Source organism: Salmo trutta, chromosome 18, assembly GCF_901001165.1.
Source record: "Salmo trutta chromosome 18, fSalTru1.1, whole genome shotgun sequence".
NCBI lineage: Eukaryota > Metazoa > Chordata > Actinopteri > Salmoniformes > Salmonidae > Salmo > Salmo trutta.
The window spans coordinates 18,264,478-18,291,389 of NC_042974.1; the positions used below are offsets into that span (position 1 = coordinate 18,264,478).

At 41.4% G+C, this 26,912-nt stretch overlaps 1 protein-coding gene across 2 annotated transcripts in view; it reads right to left on the bottom strand.

The window, feature by feature from the left end:
- LOC115152928 (brain-specific angiogenesis inhibitor 1-associated protein 2-like protein 1) overlaps window positions 1-24,448 on the bottom strand; it is a 66,653-nt gene extending 42,205 nt beyond the window's left edge. The window contains exons 1-5 of one of the 2 annotated variants that reach the window (XM_029697862.1): window positions 23,786-24,448; window positions 22,675-22,750; window positions 18,624-18,710; window positions 3,015-3,076; window positions 1,383-1,454 (exon numbers count right to left, since the gene is read on the bottom strand). In XM_029697862.1, coding sequence (XP_029553722.1) covers window positions 1,383-1,454; window positions 3,015-3,076; window positions 18,624-18,710; window positions 22,675-22,750; window positions 23,786-23,836 — 348 coding nt within the window. In that variant the 5' untranslated portion in view covers window positions 23,837-24,448. The remainder of the gene's footprint in view (window positions 1-1,382; window positions 1,455-3,014; window positions 3,077-18,623; window positions 18,711-22,674; window positions 22,751-23,785) is intronic. The other variant, XM_029697861.1, reaches the window with a different exon arrangement.
- Between the last annotated feature and the right edge of the window lie 2,464 nt (window positions 24,449-26,912).

The following is a 26,912-nucleotide window of genomic DNA, read 5'->3' on the forward strand; positions in this document are numbered from 1 at the left end:
GATAGAGGATATTGAGAAGGGGATAGGGGATATTGAGGAGGGGATAGGGGATATTGAGGAGGGGATAGGGGATATTGAGGAGGGGATAGAGGATATTGAGAAGGGGATAGAGGATATTGGTGATATTGAGGAGGGGATAGAGGATATTGGTGATATTGAGGAGGGGATAGAGGATATTGAGGAGGTGATAGAGGATATTGAAAGGACAGGGGATATTGAGGAGGGGATAGGGAATATTGAGGAGGTGATAGAGGATATTGAGAAGGGGATAGGGGATATTGAGGAGGGGATAGAGGATATTGGGGATATTGAGGAGGGGATAGAGGATATTGGGGAGGTGATAGGGGACATTGAGGAGGTGATAGAGGATATTGGTGATATTGAGGAGGGGATAGAGGATATTGAGGAGGTGATAGAGGATATTGAAAGGACAGGGGATATTGAGGAGGGGATAGGGAATATTGAGGAGGTGATAGAGGATATTGGGGATATTGAGGAGGTGATAGAGGATATTGGGGAGGTGATAGAGGATATTGGTGATATTGAGGAGGGGATAGAGGATATTGGGGAGGTGATAGAGGATATTGAAAGGACAGGGGATATTGAGGAGGGGATAGGGAATATTGAGGAGGTGATAGAGGATATTGGGGATATTGAGGAGGGGATAGAGGATATTGAGGGGGTGATAGAGGATATTGAAAGGACAGGGGATATTGAGGAGGGGATAGGGAATATTGAGGAGGTGATAGAGGATATTGGGGATATTGAGGAGGTGATAGAGGATATTGGGGAGGTGATAGAGGATATTGAAAGGACAGGGGATATTGAGGAGGGGATATGAGACTATGTTTTTGTTGATGTTTTTTTACCCCTTTTTATCCCCAATTGGTAGTTAAAGTCTTGTCCCATTGCTGAAACTCCCGTACATCCTCCTGAAACACAACCCTGCCAAGCCGCACTGCTTCTTGACACAATGTACGCTTAACCCGGAAGCCAGACACACCAATGTGTTGGAGGAAACACTGTACACCTGGCAACCGTGTCAGTGTGCATGCGCCCGGCCCGCCACAGGAGTTGCTAGAGCGCGATGGGACAAGGACATCCCGGCCGGCCAAACCCCCCCTTAACCCGGAGGAGGCTGGGTCAATTGTGCATCGCCTCATGGGTCTCCCTGCGACACAGCCCGGTATTGAACCAGGGTCTATAGTAACGCCTTAGACTGCTGCGCCACTCGGGAGGCCCTGGAGACCATGTTGAAGTGTGTACTCACATACCTGTACACGTAGACATACAGACACCTACACAAACACACGCATGCACTCACACACTCCTTGCTATTACATTGTCCCTTGCCAAGGTCCTACAATGGTCAAGGTACTTACAGTCATATATTTGACATCCAACTCTGTTTTCCTCTCCAGCTCAGAAATGATTTCTTTGTGGAACTGCTTGAACTGAAAAGAAAAGAAAGAATGTAGTTCAAGTCGATATATAAACGTATGACAATAATAATCATGTTAAGATGGTGACATCAGGATAACAGTTGTGAGGCTGAGCCAGAGGAATGTAGCTGTGATAATGGCTTTCTCAGTAAGGGGAATTCCAACAACAGGTCTTTCTTTTTTTTTTAAACATTGACTACTTTCTCCTTCTTTCCCTCTTACAGAAACACTACATGACCAAATGTATGTGGACACCTGCTTGTCTGACATCTCATTCCAAAATCATGGGCCTTAATACGGAGTTGGTCCCCCTTTGCTGCTATAACAGCCTCCACTCTTCTGGGAAGACTTTCCACTAGATATTGGAACATTGCTGCGGAGACTTGCTTCCATTCAGCCACAAGAGCATTAGTAAGGTCGGACACCGATGTTGGGCGATTAGGCTCGCAGTTGGCGAGCCAGGGCTCTGTGCAGGCCAGTCAAGTTATCTGTATGGCATTGTCATGCTGAAACAGGAAAGGGCCTTCCCCAAACTGTTGCCACAAAGTTGGAAGCACAGAATCATCTCGAATGTCATTGTATGCTGTAGCATTAACATTTCCTTTCACTGAAACTAAGGGGTCTAGTCCAAACCATGAAAAACCCCAGACCATTATTCCTCCTCCATCAAACCTTACAGTTGGCACTATGCACTCGGGCAGGTAGCATTCTCCTGGCATCTGCCAAACCCAGATTTGTCCATCAGACTGCCAGATGGTAAAGCCTGATTCATCACTCCAGACAATGCAATATTCATCATACAAATCATCTTAAATTCAGTTAAGTTTCAAAGTTTATTTGCCACGTGCACAGGAAGCAACATGTGTAAAACAGTACAGTGAAACATTTTTACGTTTTAGAGTTAATTTCGTGAATTCTACACATTTTGCCATGGGGCGTAGAGAAGATAGTGCAATTTTATAACAAATTTCATGCAATTGTACACATTTTGCCATGGGTCGGAGAGGAAGATTTGCTGTTATATTCATTTTTTCTCCACAGGTTTTATTATATGTGAGTGAGACTAGCAAAATCAAGGGGGGCCCCCCCGGCCGGTAATTAGACCATGATTACTAAGTTTACATAGCTGGCCCGCTGGACTAATTTACCAATCTATTTGGGCTAATTGTCAGTCACTGATCGTCACACATAACAATAGAAAAACTGCTGATGGGGGGGGGGGGAGCAGCAGGTTGTCCATCCCTGGTCAAAAAGACAAACAAAGTAGTAACAGTTGTCTTGTGTCCAGGTAGTATTTCTCACTAGGCTTTGTTGTCTTCTGGGTGTGTTTAGAGGATAAGGGAAGCCTGCTAACTACTAGTCAAAGTGAGAAAGAGAGAGTTGGCATAGGAAGGCCCTATGGCTGTGGGTGGACATGAGCACACAATGCAGGTCAAAGAGAATGGTAACCCTTGACTTCAGTCTGCCACTTAATTAGCAATTAGATGGTAAAATGGTAATTACATAACAAAAAAGGAATAATTGCTATTTTACTAAGAGAAGAAGTGACAGTAGGTCAGCTGGGTAACTTACATTCTCCTCCAGCTCCAGGTGAACCTTTTTGTGCACCTCAGAGATTTCCATCAGAACCACACCTGTAGGAAACAGATCATACATCATACACAGATAAGGGACATCTAGCCTGGGTGCCAGTCACAGTCCTGCTAGTCTATATTCGCTTTAGTCAACATACTGTTGTCTTATTGGACAAGGCCAGGATACATCAGTGTGGAATCAATGCAGAAACTGTAAGACAACCAGGCTAAGGGAAACTACTGTATTTGAATATGCTGAGGACATCTATGACCCTTTCTCCTCACATTGCTTGGTGGCAACAAGGTCCCTGAGAGCCTAGCTGGCATGGGACAGGCTGAGACGTCACGAGGAAGACAATGGGTTTTCACCTCAAAGCTGTTGCATCTGTTCTTTCCCTATGCTTACAGAAGCAACTGTTACTTTAGTGGTCAGGAACAAAGCTTACTCTAGCCCTTATCAAAATGTAATGTGTATTTTATGTCATGAGGAGTTTTTACATAGTGCATGGATGACTTTTCGGCACAGTAATGTTTGAACAGTGGTAACTAAGTAGTCGCTACTGATCAGATCCACATTGTCTGACACAGAGACAGAAAAAACAACCATTGAACGCCATAGAGGAACATGGCACAATAGCAGTCATATTGTAAACAGAAGTAGACAATGACATCAGACAGACACAATGGGGTGACATCTAGAGGTTCTGTAGAGTATACTGTAATAATATTCCAGCATATTGTTAAGAATTAGTTGTGGTGCATTCTAGAACCAGCTGCCACTGGCACCACCTGCCTCTGGCACCACCTGCCTCTAGCACCACCTGCCTCTAGCACCACCTGCCTCTAGCACCACCTGCCTCTAGCAGGTTTTCTTTTGACAAAATGTAATATTGTATATGAGTTAGTCGTGTTTTTTTCTATTCCCTTTGCAAACAACTGCAACCACCGTTCAATCACTCCTATCACCTCAGTATTAATTCAATACCCCAAAACCACGACTGGGCCTGTGAGACCATATTAACAGACTCAACCCAAACACACTGAGCATACATACATTAGGCATACGCACGCACGCACACACACACCACACACACACACACACACACACACACACACACACACACACACACACACACGGTGTGACCCCAGGCAGGCCTGCTTATACAGAGCTGTACCTCGCTGGCCAACTGCAGCTTCAACAACATTGCCCTCTGATAGTCAATAGTATGTACTGGTAAATGCTGCCATTGCATGTCGGGGGGAGGGGGGGGGGGGTTGCTGGGCTCTGGGCAGGCTGATATACAGCACCAACAACAACCTGCTGCAGAATGAGAGGGCTGATGTTCAAACAGGCTGTAGAGTGAGGGCTGGGGTTTAGTGAGAGAGTAATTGTGTAGTGAGAGGGATGGTGTGCAGCGAGAGGGATGGTGTGCAGCGAGAGGGATGGTGTGCAGCGAGAGGGATGGTGTGCAGCGAGAGGGATGGTGTGCAGCGAGAGGGATGGTGTGCAGCGAGAGGGATGGTGTGCAGCGAGAGGGATGGTGTGCAGCGAGAGGGATGTGTGCAGCGAGAGGGATGGTGTGCAGTGAGAGGGATGGTTTGTAGTGAGAGGGATGGTTTTCATAACATCAACTGCTGATTTCCTCTGACATCCCATCTCCCTTATTCCGCTCTCCCCCTCTCCTTTACTCTCGACCCTCTCTCTCTTTCCCTCCCTTTCCCCCCTCCATCCCTGTACTCCTCTCCATCTTAAGATGTTTTAACCGCCGCGACCAGGAGGCCCATGGGGCGGCACACAATTGGCCAAGAGTCGTCCGGGTTAGGGAGGGTATGGCCGGCAGGGATATTCTTGTCTCATCATGCACTAGCGACTCCTGTGGCGGGCCGAGCGCAGTGCACGCTGACCAGGTCGCCAGGTGTACGGTGTTTCCTCTGATACATTGGTGCGGCTGGCTTCCGGGTTGGATGTGCATTGTGTCAACAAGCAGTGCGACTTGGTTGGGTTGTGTTTTGGAGGACGCATGGCTCTCGACCTTCGCCGAGTCCGTACGGGAGTTGCAGTGATGAGACAAGACTGTAACTACTACCAATTGGATACCACGAAATTGGGGTGAAAAAATTTATATATATTTTTAAAAATAAGATGTTTTAACCAGGCAGATGACTAGATAAGGACATTTGACCCTGTAATCCTCCACATGGCTCTGGTCTTAGTCTCAGTGATCTATGTGCTACAAGGTTTTATGTAAATAAGGAAAAAATACATCTCTCCCTCAAAACATTACAAGTGAATCTGGTTCTGCTGTCTCCAGATTGACCTAACCTGATAAGGATACATATTATTACACTTTTGGAAAAAAAAGTGCTATCTATGTAGAACCTAAAAGGATACTTCATCTGTCCCCATAGCAGAACCTTTTGAAGAACCATTTTTGGTTCCAGGTAGATCCCTAGAACCCTTTTGGGTTCCATGTAGGATCTTTTTCAGAGAGGGTTCTACATGGAACCCAAAATAGTTCTCCCTGCAAACAAAAAGTGTTCTACCTGGACCCAAAACAGGTTATTCTATGGGGACAGCTGAAGAACCCTTTTTTCTAAGAGTGTACCCAGTAAAGGATACATAGTATTGTTCATAATAGTGTATAGATAGGTATATGTGCACATCTCCAAACACTGCTTCATCTACAATACAAGAATGAATAATACTAGCCTTACATTCAGCTATAGTTACATCCACTATAATCAAAGGCTTTACAGCTTGACTGACTGTGTCTGTTTGTGGTGGGTCATTTGGGAAACCACCCTGTAATGATGATAAGACTTGTATCCCAGCCTTATCCTAGATGTCTTCAGATAGTGCTAGGTGGTGGCTATAGTCTCATTGTGATGTCTGGTTTTACAGTGACTTAACAACGACTTGATCATTATTATAGAAACATCCTTATACCTCTGTGGTTTATGGTGGTTTTGATAGCACAGAAAACTACGTCCATCATCTTTCACATTGTTACCAGGTGATGTAGTTTATGAACGGTGTAGGCCTCTGGTAACAGAATACCTGCCGTTCCCTCATAAGAGTCTAATAGAGAAACATGCTGTGGAAAAACATAACTTTATTAGATGACAAATTACAATAGATTTCAACAGGTGATCTGTTCAGGTTATTCCTACGCACCGGTATTACTAATATGCTAAACAGCATTGGAATAAACTCAAACCTTTGTATCTATGGCTGACTGAGCTATGTGCAGTTACATTTATGTTTTAGCAGATGCTCTTATCCAGAGCAACTTACAGTAGTGAGTGCATACATTGCTATAGTTTTTTCACACTGGTCCCCTGTGGGAATCAAACCCACAACCCTGTTGTTACAAACACCATGCACTACCAACTGAGCCACACAGGACCTAATGCACATGTGTGACAAAGGGCCTAATTCACACAATATGACCAAAGCAGTGACATTTGAACTTTGAGATAGTCGTCACTCATAAAACAATAATGAGAAATCGTACAGGGTCATGTCACAGCAAGAGTCTGACGCAATATGGACAACACCTATCTGAGTCACGGCCAACGATATCGCAATCTTGAAGCCACACATTCCAATGACAGGTAGGGAGAGTGAGTGTTGTGATGTTGCCATGGTTGGAAGTCTTTGTTCTCTGATATTACATGGATATGAATCAGAGATCGGTGTCACTCAGCTCCAGGCCCATAGATCTAACGTGCACGCACACACACAGCCTTGAGAAGGCTAATGGTACTGGAGTGTATAGTGGCTGTTTTACGGGCTCCTGACCAATTCTGCTATTTTGTGTGTTTTTTCACTGATTTTAACTTTTTTTGTAGATAATGTTTCCGCCATCGTTTCCTAGGAATGAAAAGATCTTCAGGACATCAGACAGCAATCACTAACCGCGATCTGGATGAAGACTATCATAGTGGCCAGTGATTTTAATGCAGGAAAACTGAAATCCGTTGGACCTAATTTCTATCAGCATGTCACCTGTGCAACAAGAGGCATAAAACACACAGAGACGCACACAAAGCTTTCCCTCGCCCTCCATTTGGAAAATCTGATCATAATTCTATGCTCCTGATTCCTGCTTACAAGCACAAACTCAAACAGAAATGACCAGTGACGCGCTCTACGCAGAAGTGGTCCGATGTAGCGGATGTTAAGCTACAGGACTGTTTCGCTAGCACAGATGTTCTGGGATTGATCCTATATCATTGAGGAGTCAGTCACCGGCTTCATTAATAAGTGCATAGACGATGTCGTTCCCACAGGGACTGTACGTACATATCCCAACACGAAGCCATAATCCGCACTGAGCTAAAGGCTAGAGCTGCCGCTAACCCAGACACTTTTTAGATATCTTGATACGGCCTCCTACGAACCATCAAACAGGAAAAGCATCATTACAGGACTAAGATCGAATCCTATTATACCGGTTTGTCGGATGTGGCAGGGCTTGCAAACTATCATGGATTACAAATCAAATCAAAGTTTATTTGTCACGTGCGCCGAATACAACAGGTGTAGACCTTACAGTGAAATGCTTACTTACAAGCCCTAACCAACAGTGCAATTTTTAAGTAAAAAAGAGGTATTAGGTGAACAATAGATAAGGAAATAAAAATCAACAGTAAAAAGACAGAGAACAATAACAGTTGCGAGGCTACAGTTGAAGACGGAAGTTTATATCCTAGCACAAATTCCCTGTCTTAGGTCAGTTAGGATCACCACTTTATTTTAAGAATGTGAAATGTCAGAATAATAGTTGATAGAATTATTTATTTCAGATTTTATTTCTTTCATCACATTCCCAGTGGGTCAGAGGTTTACATACACTCAATTAATATTTGGTAGCATTGCCTTTAAATTGATTAACTTGGGTCAAACGTTTCAGGTAGCCTTCCACAAGCTTCCCACAATAAGTTGGGTGAATTTTGGCCCATTCCTCCTGACAGAGCTGGTGTAACTGAGTCAGGTTTGTAGGCCTCCTTGCTCGCACACGCTTTCTCAGTTCTGCCCACACATTTTCTATAGGATTGAGGTCAGGGCTTTTTGATTGCCACTCCAAAACCTTGACTTTGTTGTCCTTAAGCCATTTTGCCACAGCTTTGTAAGTATGCTTGGGGTCATTGTCCATTTGGAAGACCCATTTGCGACCAAATGTTTGAAGGTAGGCCTTGAAATACATCCACAGGTACACCCCCTATTGACTCAAATGATGTCAGTTAGCCTATCAGAAGCTTCTAAAGCCATGACATCATTTTCTGGAATTTTCCAAGCTGTTTAAAGGCACAGTCAACTTAGTGTATGTAAACTTCTGACCCACTGGAATTGTGATACATTGAATTGCAAGTGAAATAATCTGTCTGTAAACAATTGTAGGAAAAATTACTTGTGTCATGCACAAAGTAGATGTCCTAACTGACTTGCCAAAACTATAGTTTGTTAACAAGACATTTGTGGAGTGGTTGAAAAACGAGTTTTAATGACTCCAACCTAAGTGTTTTCTATTATTTCTCTATTTTCTTTTTCTCTGCATTGTTGGGAAGGACCCGTAAGTAAGCATTTCACTGTTCGTCGACACCTGTTGTTTAAGAAGCATGTGACGAATATAATTTAATTACATTTTACACGCTCACGCACGCGCTCGCACGCACGCACACGCACACACAGTAATGAATCTGTCATTAGTCCTAGACACAGGTTGTTATTCCCTCTCTTGGTGCTGACTCACCACCCATTATGTTAAAGTGCTGCTGGAGACATTAAGGTGACCCATTTTCCCAGATTTTTATGATCCATTAAGTAGCTTCTTATGCTTGTCACCATCCTCCATGATGGACTGCTGGGTGGAAAAGGCCAACAAATGGTTTCATCTGTGTTCATGTCACATATACATTATCCTTATAGTGGCTGTTATCCACAGAAAATGGATAACGCACACACACACACACACACACACACACACACACACACACACACACACACACACACACACACACACACACACACACACACACACACACAGTAGACATAATAGAATAAGTTAGGCATGGACAGTAATGTCCTCTTGACAATCCTTCAGACAACCCACCCATGGAGGGCATGAGTTTAGAGACTCTGACTTTAGAAACTGGATAAAAATGCTGATAAAACGAACTGACAATGACATAGAAAGAAACTACGAAATACAGAATTTCAAAATTCGACACTTGCTAAGCGATGTGCCACGAGGTGGGTGGGGGAGGAGTTTCCCAGAAGGATGTATCACATAATATGTTCTATATCAGATGTCTATGTGTTGTACAGTGCAGTACAGGCTTAACTACATGAACAACAGAGACAGAATGCAATAATGAATTGTATTAAATTGTTTGGGGTATGTCCTTTGAAGATTAGGTTAATGGCATGGTAAAACTAATGTCTGCAGAAAGCAAGTGTGTGGGGCAAGGAAGGGTGTGTGGGGTTAGGGAGGTCATGGGATTGTTTGGTGAGTGAAAGGAGCGTGATAGATCGGAAAGCCTGAGGCATCATGGGTGAATGAGCAGCCAATGGCCCTGACTGTCTCTTGACTCCCTACCATACTCCCTAGGAAGTGTTCACTTGCTCACTTGTCTTTATGAAGTGTGAAATCCCTCTTATAGATTTAAACTTTTTGGATAGATTGGTGAAAACATTGATTCCAAGGACGGCAGAAGGGTGCGGCAGGTGTGGCCACACCCCCTGGTTTGCTCACTTTTAAAGTTAATGTAAATAACTGAAATCTAGACAGTAACTGTAGGCTTATAACCACAAACATGTAGCCGTATATAATATTAACTCCTGCAGAATTAAGTATTTCATGCAGTAATATTGTACAGAAAATGTACATTTTGTCTCAGTAACAGGAGTGGAGAAATTATTATTTAATTCAGCATGTCTTCAGAGAATGTGAATGCGCGGTTAGGGATCGCAATCCTTTTCAGTGATTGACACTGAAACATAGAAGCTGACAGTATTTCGACCACATAAATGCATCCAAGACAAACTGAAATCTAATCAGAAACATCATTTCACAGCTTTTCGTTTCCTTAAAACTGGTCAAACTGATGTAATTTGGACATTTTCCACGGGAAGGATCTTGCATTTTCTCCCCGGCCCCTAAACGTCCTCACTCCACAAGAAAGCAGAATGAAAGAGAAAACTTTACTGATGACAGATTATTGATGCATTCATTCTATCGTTTTATTACATTGATCTAGTGAGCACCACTTTAGGCAGGCAAGATGTTATGACAGAAGAGAAGCTGCATGTATCTTATTATAGACAAGTTGACAAACAAATAGCCTAGCATTTAAATGCCCGAAATTAACACCAGAAAAAAACACTGTGAAAAAATATGTTAATTCATGTCACATCAGTGATCACCAGTGGTGTAAAGTACTTAAGTAAAAATACAAGTACTATACTTTACTATTTATATTTTTGACAACTTTTACTTTGAAATTCAATACATTCCTAAAGAAAATAAGGCACTTTTTACTCCATACATTTTCCTTGACACCCAAAAGTACTTATCAGGACAGGGAACTGGTCCAATTCACGCACTTATCAAGAGAAAATCCCTGGCCATCCCTACTGCATCAGATCTGGCGGACTCACTAAACACACATGCTTAGTTTGTAAATTATGTCTGAGTGTTGGAGTGTGCCCCTGGCTATCTGTAAATTTTAAAAACAAGAAAATCATGCCATCTGATGTGCTTAATATAAGAAATATTACATTATTTTTTACTTTTGATACTTAAGTATATTTAAAACCAAATAGTTTTAGACTTTCTCAAGTAGTATTTTACTGGATGACTTTCACTTTGACTTGAGTCATTTTCTATTAATGTAAATTTACTTTTACTCAGGTATGAAAATGGGGTACTTTTTCCACCACAGGTGATCCCTCCAAGGGAAGTAGAAAGAGAAGGATGCATTTTCTAAGTATTCAAACAGGACCAGTGTCCATCCTGAGAACAACACATTCCTAGAGAGTTCGTGTGAGATGGAGAGAGAGAGAAGCAGGGTCATATTTTTGCCCACTTTGGGGAAAATGTTTGGGATCCCTGACACTCACGCTGACGCCATGTCCTAGGAGGGTTGATGAATTGTCTCCCACACAACTGATGGATGGACGGCAGAACAGTGTGATGAAACCTAAGCATTCCTATCAAACACCACCAACTCTCAGGTTAGAAATTCAACATAGCCTCAAAAAACACTACGTCACCTTCAGTAAAATCTGTTCCGTTCCGAACCAAAAAGCTGTCACCAACTTACTAGACTCACTATCAGAATGAAAAAGCCAATGCACCTCCTACTGAGTTCCTCCTGTCCTCACTCAAATTAGAAATAGTCTACATTTTTGGACGTAATTACCTTTTTTCTCAGAGTGACAGCTCGGGTTCAATATTGTTTTAACTACTTTGCTGGAGGTTTTGACAAACAGCTTGTGAAGAAAAGGTGGAAGGGCGGGGAGCACACCATTCTTTCTTCAGCACGTTTCCGGCCTTGATAACTTGCCTATTTCTTGTGATGTTGCCATGGTACAGTAATGCGATCCCATAGAGACCAGTGTAAATGTTGTTATTCCCAATAGAGGAAATCGATTATTAGAAGCCAGCTAGCACTATGAATAGTAAACACACAATTTGACATTCTACAAGCACAACACTGATGGGGGACTAATATGAGATCATTCTGATCATGCTAATTCATAATTTCCCTCACCAGAATGATAAATACATACTTAGGGCCTAGACTAGTTTTCCCTGGAAAAATGAATGTTCCTACACATACTATGAACCAGTTAGAGATACTTTATGATAGCTATCCCTAAAGTAGTATTGCATGTAAAGTACAGTGCCTTCAGAAAGTATTAATACCCCTTGACTTATTCCACATTGTGTTGTTGCAGCCTGAATTTAAAATGTATTAAATAAAAATGTTTCGCACCCATGTACACACAATACCCCATAACGACATAATGAAAATATGTTTTGAGAAATGTTTACAAATGTATTGGAAATTAAATACAGAAATATCTCATTTACATAAGTATTCACACCCGAGTCAATACTTTGAAGAAGCACCTTTGGCAGCGATTACAGATGTGAGTCTTTCTAGGTAAGTGTCTCATGGTCCCGTGTGGCTCAGTTGGTAGAGTATGGTGTTTGCAATGCCAGGGTTGTGGGTTCGATTCCCACGGGGGACCAGTACAGAAAAAAATGAGAATGTATGAAGTGTATTCATGAGTGTAAGTTGCTCTGGATAAGAGTGTCTGCTAAATGACTAAAATGTAAAAAAATGACTAAAATTAAAAAAAAATGTCTCTAAGAGCTCTCCACACCTGGATTGTGTGACATTTGCCCATTATTATTTTCAAGCTCTGTCACATTGGTTGTTGATCATTACTAAACAACCATTTTCAGGTCTTGCCATAGATTTTCAAGTAGATTTAACTCAAAACCGTATACTCGGCCACATTCACTATCTTCTTGGTAAGCAACTCCAGTGTAGATTTGACCTTCTGTTTTAGGTTATTGTCCTGCTGAAAGGTGAATTCATCTCCCAGTATCTGGAGGAAAACAGACTGAACCAGGTTTCCTCTAGGGTTTTGCCTGTGCTTAGCTCCATTCCATTTATTTTCTTATCCTGAAAAACTCCCCAGTCCTTAGCAATTACAAGCATACCCGTAACATGATGTAGCCACCAATATGCTTGAAAATATGGAGCATGGTACTCAGTAATGTGTTGTGTTGGATTTGCCCCAAACATACATTTTTGTATTCAGGATGAATTGTTAATTGCTTTGATATTTTTTTTGCAGTATTACTTTAGTGCCTTGTTGCAAACAGGAGGCCTGCTTTGAAATATTTGTATTCTGTACAGGCTTTCTTATTTTCACTGTGTCAATTAGGTTAGTATTGTGGAGTAACTATAATGTTTTCTCCTATCACAGCCATTAAACTCTGTAATTGTTTTAAAGTCAACATTGGCCTCAGGGTGAAATCCTTGAGCGGTTTCTGTCCTCTCAGCAACTGAGTTAGGAAGGATGCCTGTATCTTTGCAGTGACTGGGTGTATTGATACTCCATCCAAAGTGTAATTAATAACTAATAAATAAAGGTGAAATAAAAAATAAAATAAAAACTTCACCATGCTCAAAGGGATAGTCAATGTTTGCTTTTTTTTGTACCCATCTACAAATAGGTGCCCTTTTTTGTATTTTGTTTAGTATTTATTTTTTATGTTTTAGGGGGTTGATCAGCTTTAATATTGCAGATAGATTGTAGCTTCCATCACTGTAATTGTCTGCATCATTTCCAATCTCCCATATATTTTTGGGTAAATATACAGTATATATACTGAGTGTGTATGATGAGTGTGCAAAGCTGTCATCAAGGCAAAGGGTGAATCTCAAATATAAAATATATTTTAATTTGTTTAACACTTTTTTGGTTACTACATGATTCCATATGAGGAATTTCATAGTTTTGATGTCTTCATTATTATTCTACAATGTAGAAAATAGTAAAAATAAAGAAAAACCCTGTAATGAGTAGGTGTGTCCAAACTTTTGACTGGTACTATACTTATCTTTTTAAAATATATTTTCCTTTATTATTTTCCACTAACCGTACCACTCCTCCCCTAATTGGAGCAACATAATGAACAATAACACTTAGGCTTCTACTTCCAGCTGAAACATACTCTACACATTTTACAGTCACAATCTATTTTACAATAGTTATAATTTCTTTGTTTTCTAGTCGTGTCCTTCCTCTTCCCTTCTTTGTAAGGCATTGGACAACCTCCCTGGTCTTTGTGGTTGAATCTGTGTTTGAAATTCACTACTGAGGGACATTACAGATACTTTTATGTGTGGGGTACAGAGATGAAGTAGTCATTCAAAAATCATGTTAAACACCATTATTGCACACAGAGTGAGTCTATGCAATTTATTACGTGACATTTCAGCTTTTCATTTTTAATTAATTTGTAAACATTTATAAAAACAATTCGACTTTGACATGATGCGGCATTGTGTGTAGGCCAGCGACATAAAATCACAATTTAATCCATTTTAAAATCAGGCTGTAATGCAACAAAATATGGAAAAGGCACTGTATGTGCTCCCTTGTGATGAGAGATGGACAGTATGTTTCTCACAACAATCAGGTCTTTCCATGACACTGAATACCAGGAACGAGGCTGGCAGTCTGGGCTCCTTCACAGTTTCGTTCTGCCCCTGTTGTTTGCAGAGCCAGGTCATTCTACTGCTCAATTCCCTTGAGCCAAAATGGAGTCAACAGAGCCACTAATTCATTTGAGCTGGAATTGAGTCATGGACTGTACTTTTCAATTGTATGAATTTCTCCTATTGAAATGGAGGTTGGCATGTCACAACAGTTAATAGGACTACATAAATAGATGTCAGATTTTGTTTAAAGTTATTTCCTTCCGATTTCACACATCTAAAACATCTGAAAGCCCAGCAGTTTTCTTTGAAGTGAAAACACTCAGGAATGTCTCTTAGCGGGTAGCAGTCAATGACTTCCTTATCAAATAATGCCAAGTCGCATTAAGTGATAAGCTGATTGTTCTGTTAACACCACCATTTACCTTTCTCAATGTCACAGCCCCAACCAGGAGGTCAAATAGGCCTGTCGTCAGGCAGAATGGAGCTAAAATGTTGGCTTGATATTGTCCCTTATTGGTTATCTATTATTATTAGGGCCTTAAGTATTTACTGACTACATTGCTAAACAAGAGAAAACTCTGAACTCTAGGTGTGGCCTATAAGTAGGGTAAGAGTTTCTCCTGGTCTGGTCATGTGGTCGAGAAAAACCCAGGATCCTACACGTATCATTCTACGTATATGCCACGTGCCAAACTCACTGACTGACGCAGACGCTGCTCTATTACACTACTCCATTTAGCTACTTAATGAAAATCAACCCCATCACCTACAACCCTTACAAGGCATCTAAAAGGGGGAAAGTTACTCATAGCAATTTGTTAATAGTTTGATCAATATGAGATTCATTGTGATGTAAATTCAGAGAAAGAGGTAACTTTGCAGTTACACTGAGACTGGTTTGGTCTACTGAGGTCACACTGAGACATGAGGTTTGATCTACTGAGGTCACACAGAGACGTGAGGTTTGATCTACTGAGGTCACACAGAGACATGAGGTTTGATCTACTGAGGTCACACTGAGACATGAGGTTTGATCTACTGAGGTCACACAGAGACATGAGGTTTGGTCTACTGAGGTCACACAGAGACATGAGGTTTGGTCTACTGAGGGCACACAGACATGAGGTTTGGTCTACTGAGGTCACACAGAGACGTGAGGTTTGATCTACTGAGGTCACACAGACATGAGGTTTGGTCTACTGAGGTCACACAGAGACGTGAGGTTTGATCTACTGAGGGCACACAGACATGAGGTTTGGTCTACTGAGGTCACACAGAGACGTGAGGTTTGATCTACTGAGGTCACACAGACATGAGGTTTGGTCTACTGAGGTCACACAGAGACGTGAGGTTTGATCTACTGAGGTCACACAGAGACGTGAGGTTTGGTCTACTGAGGGCACACTGAGACATGAGGTTTGATCTACTGAGGTCACACAGAGACATGAGGTTTGATCTACTGAGGGCACACAGAGACGTGAGGTTTGATCTACTGAGGGCACATTGAGACATGAGGTTTGGTCTACTGAGGGCACACTGTCTTGTTTTACATCTTGGAGCATGAACATGTTCCAAACAACAATAAAGAAAATCGAACAAGGGGTCACACTCAAAATGTTATTCATCAAACTCCACAACTCCAGCAATTTCAGCGTCTATATCTTGACAACAATGAAAGCTTTACTCTGGCCCCTGAGAGGGGAAGAGGAGAGAAGGGTAGCAGATGGAGGGAAAGATAGATGTGATGGTGGGAATAGTGTCCTCCCATGTCAGTCTGTTTGTTCAATGTGTTTGCTGCCCTGCTCTGTAACGCGTGAGAGAATTCACACCGTCTCGCTGACTATTGCCAGTCTCGCTGACTGAGGCCAGTCTCGCTGACTGAGGCCAGTCTCGCTGACTGAGGCCAGTCTCGCTGACTGAGGCCAGTCTCGCTGACTATTGCCAGTCTCGCTGACTATTGCCAGTCTCGCTGACTGAGGCCAGTCTCGCTGACTATTGCCAGTCTCGCTGACTATTGCCAGTCTCGCTGACTGAGGCCAGTCTGAGCAGCAGAGGAGGAACCATAGAAATAGAATAGGAACAGCTCCAGACTTAATTAGAATTCCTCAAATGGACATTCCCCATTCTAAACCAATGTTCCGGACGCATTTGGTGTTCCATTTTGTAATGTTAGATTCAGTTGGCTAGAAACACAAACTGATCTGCTACTAGGCTATCAAAGTTCTATAACACTACAAAATAAACATCATTATCATGAAAAATACCTTATATTTGACCATTTTCTGTGGATAACAGCCACTATAAGGATAATGTATATGTGACATGAACACAGATGAAACCATTTGTTGGCCTTATCCACCCAGCAGTCCATCAGCTACTTAATGGATCATAAAAATCTGGGAAAATGGGTCACCTCAATGTCTCCAGCAGCACTTTAACATAATGGGTGGTGAGTCAGCACCAAGAGAGGGAATAACAACCTGTGTCTAGGACTAATGACAGATTCATTACAGTGTATGTATGTATGTATGTATGTATGTATGTATGTATGTATGTATGTATGTATGTATGTATGTATGTATGTATGTATGTATGTATGTATGTATGTATGTATGTATGTATGTATGTATGTATGTATGTATGTATGTATGTATGCATGTATGCATGTATGTATGTATGTATGCATGCATGTATGTATGTATGTATGCATGTACAGTTGAAGTTGGAAGTTTACATACACTTAGGTTGGAGTCATTAAAACTCGCTTTTCAACCACTCCACAAATTTCTTGTTAACAAACTATAGTTTTGGCAAGCCAGTTAGGACATCTACTTTGTGCATGACACAAGTAATTTTTCCTACAATTGTTTACAGACAGATTATTTCACTTGCAATTCAATGTATCACAATTCCAGTGGGTCAGAAGTTTACATACACTAAGTTGACTGTGCCTTTAAACAGCTTAGATAATTCCAGAAAATTATGTCATGGCTTTAGAAGCTTCTGATAGGCTAATTGACATAATTTGAGTCAATAGGAGGTGTACCTGTGGATGTATTTCAAGGCCTACCTTCAAACTCTGTGCCTCTTTGCTTGACATCATGGGAAAATCAATAGAAATCAGCCAAGACCTAAAAAAAATATTTTTGACCTCCACAAGTCTGGTTCATCCTTGGGAGCAATTTCCAATCGCCTGAAGGTACCAAGTTCATCTGTACAAACAACAGTACGCAAGTATAAACACCATGGGACCACACAGCCATCATACCGCTCTGGAAGGAGACACGTTCTGGCTCCTAGAGATGAACGTACTTTGGTGCGAAAAGTGAAAATCAATCCCAGAACAACAGCAAAGGACCTTGTGAAGATGCTGGAGGAAAAAGGTACAAAAGTATCTATATCCACAGTAAAAGGAATCCTATATCGACATACGCTGAAAGGCTGCTCACATGGAAGAAGCCACTGCTCCAAAACCGCCATAAAAAGGTCAGACTACGGTTTGCAACTGCACATGGGGACAAAGATCATACTTTTTGGAGAAATGTCCTCTGGTCTGATGAAACAAAAATATATAAAGACCATCGTTATGTTTGGAGGAAAAAGGTGGACGCTTGCAAGCCAAAGAACACCACCCCAACCATGAAGCACAGCGGTGGCAGCATCATGTTGTGGGGGTGCTTTGCTGCAGGAGAGACTGGTGCACTTCACAAAATAGATGGCATCATGAAGAAGAAAAATTATGTGAATATATTGAAGCAACATCTCAAGACATCAGTCAGGAAATTAAAGCTTGGTTGCAAATGGGTCTTCCAAATGGACAATGACCCCAAGCATACTTACAAAGTTGTGGCAAAATGGCTTAAGGACAACCAAGTCAAGGTATCGGAGTGGCCATCACAAAGCCCTGACCTCAATCCTATAGAAAATGTGTGGGCAGAACTGAAAAAACGTATGCTAGCAAGGAGGCCTACAAACCTGACTCAGTTACACCAGCTCTGTCAGGAGGAATGGGCCAAAATTCACACAATTTATTGTGGGAAGCTTGTGGAAGGCTACCCGAAACATTTGACACAAGTTAAACAATTTAAAGGCAATGCTGCCAAATACTAACTGAGTGTATGTAAACTTCTGACCCACTGGGAATGTGATGAAAGAAATAAAAGCTGAAATAAATAATTCTCTCTACTATTATTCTGACATTTCACATTCTTAAAATAAAGTGGTGATCCTAACTGACCTAAAACAGGGAATATTTACGATAATTATATGACAGGAATTGTGAAAAACATAGTTTAAATGTATTTGGCTAAGGTGTATGTAAACTTCCGACTTCAACTGTATGTGTGTGTGTACTAACCTAATTCTCTGGAGACAGGGGACACGGAAGCAGTCTCTCCTATCTTTGACACAGCGTCAAAGTACGCCTTCCCAGCAAGAGTCATCACTGTGAGGAGACAAACAAACACAATCATATGAATGGATCTCCTCAATCTCTACATGAGACCATATTCAGCCCCTTGCGCCAGTCGTGGCTAAGTGTTTAAAACCAGAGTGTAAATGTAAGCTTGTTACTGTATCATATGAGACATTAATTCACTTTTGTTCAAAAATTGGGACAATAAATCACATTTTGTTCATATAACCCTTGCTTATAACAACATTCGTCACAAAGTGACAGTAACCAGAAACCTCTTCACAGATTGCCTTGACTAAATCCCCAAACACTCACACTTGTCTTTTCCTACTAGCGCTGAGTTTTCTGATAACTTACTATGACTGTGATGTGGTTGTCTCCCCTAGCTATCTGAAGATGAATGAACTAACTGTGATTAGTGGTTGTCTCCCCTAGCTATCTGAAGATGAATGAACTAACTGTGATATGTGGTTGTCTCCCCTAGCTATCTGAAGATGAATGAACTAACTGTGATATGTGGTTGTCTCCCCTAGCTATCTGAAGATGAATGAACTAACTGTGATATGTGGTTGTCTCCCCTAGCTATCTGAAGATGAATGAACTAACTGTGATATGTGGTTGTCTCCCCTAGCTATCTGAAGATGAATGAACTAAATGTGATATGTGGTTGTCTTACCTAGCTATCTGAAGATGAATGCACTAATAACTGTGATATGTGGTTGTCTCCCCTAGCTATCTGAAGATGAATGAACTAACTGTGATATGTGGTTGTCTTACCTAGCTATCTGAAGATGAATGCACTAATAACTGTGATTAGTGGTTGTCTCCCCTAGCTATCTGAAGATGAATGAACTAACTGTGATAAGTGGTTGTCTCCCCTAGCTATCTGAAGATGAATGAACTAACTGTGATATGTGGTTGTCTCCCCTAGCTATCTGAAGATGAATGAACTAACTGTGATATGTGGTTGTCTCCCCTAGCTATCTGAAGATGAATGAACTAACTGTGATTAGTGGTTGTCTCCCCTAGCTATCTGAAGATGAATGCACTAATAACTGTGATAAGTGGTTGTCTCCCCTAGCTATCTGAAGATGAATGAACTAACTGTGATATGTGGTTGTCTTACCTAGCTATCTGAAGATGAATGCACTAATAACTGTGATAAGTGGTTGTCTCCCCTAGCTATCTGAAGATGAATGAACTAACTGTGATATGTGGTTGTCTCCCCTAGCTATCTGAAGATGAATGAACTAACTGTGATATGTGGTTGTCTCCCCTAGCTATCTGAAGATGAATGAACTAACTGTGATATGTGGTTGTCTCCCCTAGCCATCTGAAGATGAATGAACTAACTGTGATATGTGGTTGTCTCCCCTAGCTATCTGAAGATGAATGAACTAACTGTGATATGTGGTTGTCTCCCCTAGCTATCTGAAGATGAATGAACTAACTGTGATATGTGGTTGTCTCCCCTAGCTATCTGAAGATGAATGAACTAACTGTGATATGTGGTTGTCTCCCCTAGCTATCTGAAGATGAATGAACTAACTGTGATATGTGGTTGTCTCCCCTAGCTATCTGAAGATGAATGAACTAACTGTGATATGTGGTTGTCTCCCCTAGCTATCTGAAGATGAATGAACTAACTGTGATATGTGGTTGTCTCCCCTAGCTATCTGAAGATGAATGAACTAACTGTGATAAGTGGTTGTCTCCCCTAGCTATCTGAAGATGAATGAACTAACTGTGATATGTGGTTGTCTCACCTAGCTATCTGAAGATGAATGAACTAACTGTGATATGTGGTTGTCTCCCCTAGCTATCTGAAGATGAATGAACTAACTGTGATATGTGGTTGTCTCCCCTAGCTATCTGAAGATGAATGAACTAACTGTGATATGTGGTTGTCTCCCCTAGCTATCTGAAGATGAATGAACTAACTGTGATATGTGGTTGTCTCCCCTAGCTATCTGAAGATGAATGCACTAATAACTGTGATATGTGGTTGTCTCCCCTAGCTATCTGAAGATGAATGAACTAACTGTGATATGTGGTTGTCTCCCCTAGCTATCTGAAGATGAATGCACTAATAACTGTGATAAGTGGTTGTCTCCCCTAGCTATCTGAAGATGAATGCACTAATAACTGTGATATGTGGTTGTCTCCCCTAGCTATCTGAAGATGAATGAACTAACTGTGATAAGTGGTTGTCTCCCCTAGCTATCTGAAGATGAATGCACTAATAACTGTGATAAGTGGTTGTCTCCCCTAGCTATCTGAAGATGAATGAACTAACTGTGATATGTGGTTGTCTCCCCTAGCTATCTGAAGATGAATGAACTAACTGTGATAAGTGGTTGTCTCCCCTAGCTATCTGAAGATGAATGAACTAACTGTGATATGTGGTTGTCTCCCCTAGCTATCTGAAGATAAATACACTAATAACTGTGATATGTGGTTGTCTCCCCTAGCTATCTGAAGATGAATGAACTAACTGTGATATGTGGTTGTCTCCCCTAGCTATCTGAAGATAAATACACTAATAACTGTGATATGTGGTTGTCTCCCCTAGCTATCTGAAGATGAATGAACTAACTGTGATATGTGGTTGTCTCCCCTAGCTATCTGAAGATGAATGCACTAATAACTGTGATAAGTGGTTGTCTCCCCTAGCTATCTGAAGATGAATGAACTAACTGTGATAAGTGGTTGTCTCCCCTAGCTATCTGAAGATGAATGCACTAATAACTGTGATATGTGGTTGTCTCCCCTAGCTATCTGAAGATGAATGAACTAACTGTGATATGTGGTTGTCTCCCCTAGCTATCTGAAGATGAATGAACTAACTGTGATATGTGGTTGTCTCCCCTAGCTATCTGAAGATGAATGAACTAACTGTGATATGTGGTTGTCTCCCCTAGCTATCTGAAGATGAATGAACTAACTGTGATATGTGGTTGTCTCCCCTAGCTATCTGAAGATGAATGAACTAACTGTGATAAGTGGTTGTCTCCCCTAGCTATCTGAAGATGAATACACTAATAAGAGTGATAAGTGGTTGTCTCCCCTAGCTATCTGAAGATTAATGAACTAACTGTGATATGTGGTTGTCTCCCCTAGCTATCTGAAGATGAATGAACTAACTGTGATATGTGGTTGTCTCCCCTAGCTATCTGAAGATTAATGAACTAACTGTGATATGTGGTTGTCTCCCCTAGCTATCTGAAGATGAATGAACTAACTGTGATATGTGGTTGTCTCCCCTAGCTATCTGAAGATGAATGAACTAACTGTGATATGTGGTTGTCTCCCCTAGCTATCTGAAGATGAATGAACTAACTGTGATATGTGGTTGTCTCCCCTAGCTATCTGAAGATGAATGAACTAACTGTGATATGTGGTTGTCTCCCCTAGCTATCTGAAGATGAATGAACTAACTGTGATAAGTGGTTGTCTCCCCTAGCTATCTGAAGATGAATACACTAATAAGAGTGATAAGTGGTTGTCTCCCCTAGCTATCTGAAGATTAATGAACTAACTGTGATATGTGGTTGTCTCCCCTAGCTATCTGAAGATTAATGAACTAACTGTGATATGTGGTTGTCTCCCCTAGCTATCTGAAGATGAATGAACTAACTGTGATATGTGGTTGTCTCCCCTAGCTATCTGAAGATGAATGAACTAACTGTGATATGTGGTTGTCTCCCCTAGCTATCTGAAGATGAATGAACTAACTGTGATATGTGGTTGTCTCCCCTAGCTATCTGAAGATGAATGAACTAACTGTGATATGTGGTTGTCTCCCCTAGCTATCTGAAGATGAATGAACTAACTGTGATATGTGGTTGTCTCCCCTAGCTATCTGAAGATGAATGCACAAGATCACAAAAAAGCAAGCAGCAGCACAGTGGCAACAGGCAAGGACCAACTCTCTTGAAGGAAGACACCTTGAGAGGAACCCGACTCCAACCATCCTCCATTGACATGTTCTTACCGGCTACAGATTTCTCATAGTTCTTCCCCAAATTGACAAGGTTCCTCAGTCCTGGGTTCAACTGCTCCATCACATTCTGCAAGAGGGGGAAGAACAATATAATACCGGCAGTGAGTAACTATCCTTCACATCTTTTGTTTCAAAAACACCATTTTTATCTCTTGTTGTGGAGTGGATACAGAGACCAATAATAAGTTAGTAAACCATGTGACGTTTCTAATAAACAAATCCGAATAAAGGATTGTCTCATTGTCATCATAAATAAAGTGTTTAAACGTTTGTGTTAATTCTATAAATAACTCCAAGCTGAAATAAAACATTTTAATCATTAACACGATCTTTCACAATTTACAACTTTGTGGGAGCAAAGTCATACACAAAGTATTTGCAGCAACAGGGCAGATTGAACAAAACCCAATCCCACTCGTATTCAAATGGCCCACAATAAAATGCTGTTCAGGACTGTAGTCCCTGTTTCAAATCCCCAGGCACACCCTCAACAGAACAATGAAATGCCAGGTATGCATTAGGCCTAGTTGCGCCATGCCAGATAGAGAGAAAACAGGAGGAAGAAAAATTAAAACAGAGAGAAACAGGTTTATCTTCAGCTGAAACTGTGGAACGTCATAGTCAATGTAGAATTAGTGTTTCTGACACTTCTGACTTCACATGCGGAGTACTGAACTGGTGGGGTTTGCTTGACGCAAGTACACCAAATGGCCTTATAATTGATTAACTAACAAGAATATATGGATTATTGGCCACATTTTAAATTGACAACTGACAAATTATTGTTTTTTTTCTTCAGTTATTTGGAAAGGCAAATGTTAGGCCTACTTCACTGCGCTTTTTCGCTCTCACGGGCGAGTCACAAGTGTACCCGTGCTCTCACCATACGCACTGTGCAGGTTTATGACCATATTTTGGAATGGGTTTATGTATGTCCTATAATAATAACTGGTTGTGCCCTAAAACTGAAGCCAATTGGAGCCTACTGCTATTGCCAAAGGCGACGATGGGACATTGGCCATACGGAAACCATGTTGTTATAAAGGTGGAGAAATGGGGAGCTATGATGATGAGAACATAGCCTAACAAAAAGCCTGCTTACCTTGTATGTACTTTCGGTCAGCTTATTCACATTGTCATGATCCCTAGACATGTTGGCAGTTATTTCTCAGTCTCTACAAGATGGAACAACAAAAAACAAGCCAAACCAAGAAAAAAAACAAAGCAAATCACTCGAAGTCTATATAATTCCTTTCAAATCCAAGGGTGGGCTGTTTAATTGTTCCAGGAGTAGTTTACGCTTGATGGCATTTCTCACACCTTGCATGTACACGTAGAGCCGAAACGCAACTGTTCGCTGGTGGCCAAACAAACCGGCATTCACCGCTGCGCTGACAGCGAAACAGTCAAACTTCACTGTGTCCGCGGGGCGGGAGGCAGAAACCGTGGTATCCGAGTCGTCACTGCTTTAATCAAACCATATAATTAGGGTTGATCATTATAATGATAATTCTCCCTGACCAAGACGGCTGCCATTTAGTCCTATTCTATAACTTTGAGGGATTATGATCACATAGTCCCTCTAGTAATTTAATAGGATATTTATGAGTCAAGCACTTTCGGTGCTGTGGTTTTAGGCAGATCATCAACTCGGAATTGACAATAGGGGTTGGGCGCTCACTCTCCCGGGGTGGTTCTTGTTATTGCATTCGGATTAATTTAAATCACAATAGGCTTACTTTAAAATCAATTCACACCCCAATTTGGCCATCGACATCAGTCTCATGTAAACACCGTCTGGGCCTAATTATGTTGTGGTTAATTGCTGCTTGTTGTAGGGAAAGGGAATACCTAGTCAGTTGTACAACTGAATGCCTTCAACTGAAATGTGTCTTCCGCATTTAACCCAACCCCTCTGAATCAGAGAGGTGCGGAGGGCTGTCTTCATCGACATCCACGTCTTCGGCGCCCGGGGAACAGTGAGTTAAGTGTCTTGTTCAGGGGCAGAACGATAGATTTTTACATTGTCAGCTCGGGGATTCGATCCAGCAACCTTTCGGAGAGAAGACAACGTTGTTTTATAGGGAATAGACTGATGTAGTTTTCCATTTCACACCTGTTGGCCTTGGCTTTTACACATCGGTTCAATTATTTGAATTCCATTTCTGTGAACTCAATGCACAAATTGCCTAGTTTCTCTGGAGATAAAATAAATCAGATCAGCCCGAACTGTGCGATGGTGGAGTTGTAGTTTCCAACAGGTCAAAATTATACATAGTTTAGTGCAGAAACCGTGGTAATTAACTACAATGACCCCAATCTATTGCGCGCCTTTCTGTGCGATTCATTTAGGCAAGCAACGTTAGTTAGGTTAGTGTCGGGCAGACACCAGAGAGAAGAGTCAGAAGATGCAAGATCAAGAGGGATAGATAACTGTTACTTCGCGAGGTATCTCTACCTGAAAATACACGATCTAAGTGATTGATAGTTGGTATTCAGCAGTCATATTTACTTTGAAGAACTTCTAAAATAGTGATTTTGTCAGACAGCATAGGGAGTAGCTCTGTAGAGATGAGATGATGACTTGGAATAAAATAATAAAGGCATCAAAACAAATGTACAACTGAAATATCGTATTAAAGTAAAGTAATGTGAATAAGTGATGGTTAATAAGTGATAAGCAGTAATGGGCAGTCATTACCATCATGGGACTTTTATTAATTGTTGTATTCTGTGTTGTTACAGCATTCAACCCCGCATAATGCATAGCGCATGTCATGTTTAAATGTTTTTTGTCGAAACTGAAAACCGTGATTATTTTTAAATAATCGAACAGAAACCGAACAGACCTCAAAACGCACTAATCTCTCAGCACTAATCCAAATGAAATGAAATCAAATTATATTGGTCACATACACATGGTTAGCAGATGTTATTGCGAGTGTAGCGAAATGCTTGTGCTTCTAGTTCTGACAATGCAATAATATCTAACAAGTAATCTAACAATTCCACAACAACTACCTAATACACACAAATCTAAGTAAATGGATGGAATAAGAATATGTACTTATAAATATAATGATGGGTCAATGGCCGACCGGCATAGACGAGATGCAATAGATGGTATAAAATACAGTATATACATCTGGGATGAGTAGTGCAAGATATGTAAACATCATTATTAAAGTGATTAGTGATCCGTTGTTAGAGTGGCCAATGATTTCAGGTCTGTATGTAGGCAGCAGCCTCTCTGTGTTAGTGATGGCTGGCTGTTTAACAGTCTGATGGCCTTGAGATAGAAGCTATTTTTCAGTCTCTCGGTCCCAGCTTTGATGCACTTGTACTGGCCTCGCCTTCTGGATGATAGCGGGGTGAACATGCAGTGGCTCGGGTGGTTGTTGTCCTTGATGATCCTTTTGGGCTTCCTGTGACATCGAGTGCTATAGGTGTCCTGGAGGGCAGGTAGTTTGCTCCCGGTGATGCACCACCCTCTGGAGAGCCATTCGGTTGTGGGCAGTGCAGTTTCCATACCAGGCGGTGATACAGCCTGACAGGATGCTCTCAATTGTGCATCTGTAGTTCATATTAGGTCCTATACTTTATTTTGATTTTATTTAAATAGGGAAGTCAGTTACAAACAAATTCTTATTTACAATGACAGCCTACCCCGGTCAAGCCTGGATGACACTGGCACCGCCCTATGGGACTCCCAATCACATCCGGATGTGATACAGACTGGATTCAAACCAGGAACTGTAGTGACACCTCTTGCATTGAGATGGCGTGCCTTAGACTGCTGCGCCACTCAGGAGCCCCATACACTTGACAATGGGCATCAAATGTAGTCTTACTCACTATAATCTGAAAATGAACCATAACTCTGAAAAACATGTACTAATTCATCTCTAGAGTGACGTAGATGTTCACAGAAGCGATGAATGGCGTCGTTCACAGGGACCAGTCCTGTTTGTCTGTGTTTGGCTCCATCTTGTGGCCATATTCAATACTTGAGCTCGTAAGTGAGATGCATGCGTCATAAATAGCTGACGTCAAACAAGGGTCTTGCTAATCAATACAATTATATACTGCACTAGATGGAACATGGCTGACTTCATAAGCTTGAATTTTTATATCATATAGGCCAGTCCTATGTACAGTACTAAGGGGTACAGTAAAAGCTTCAAGTTCCTCTGTGTACACATGTTAAAGGATCTATCATGGTCCAAACA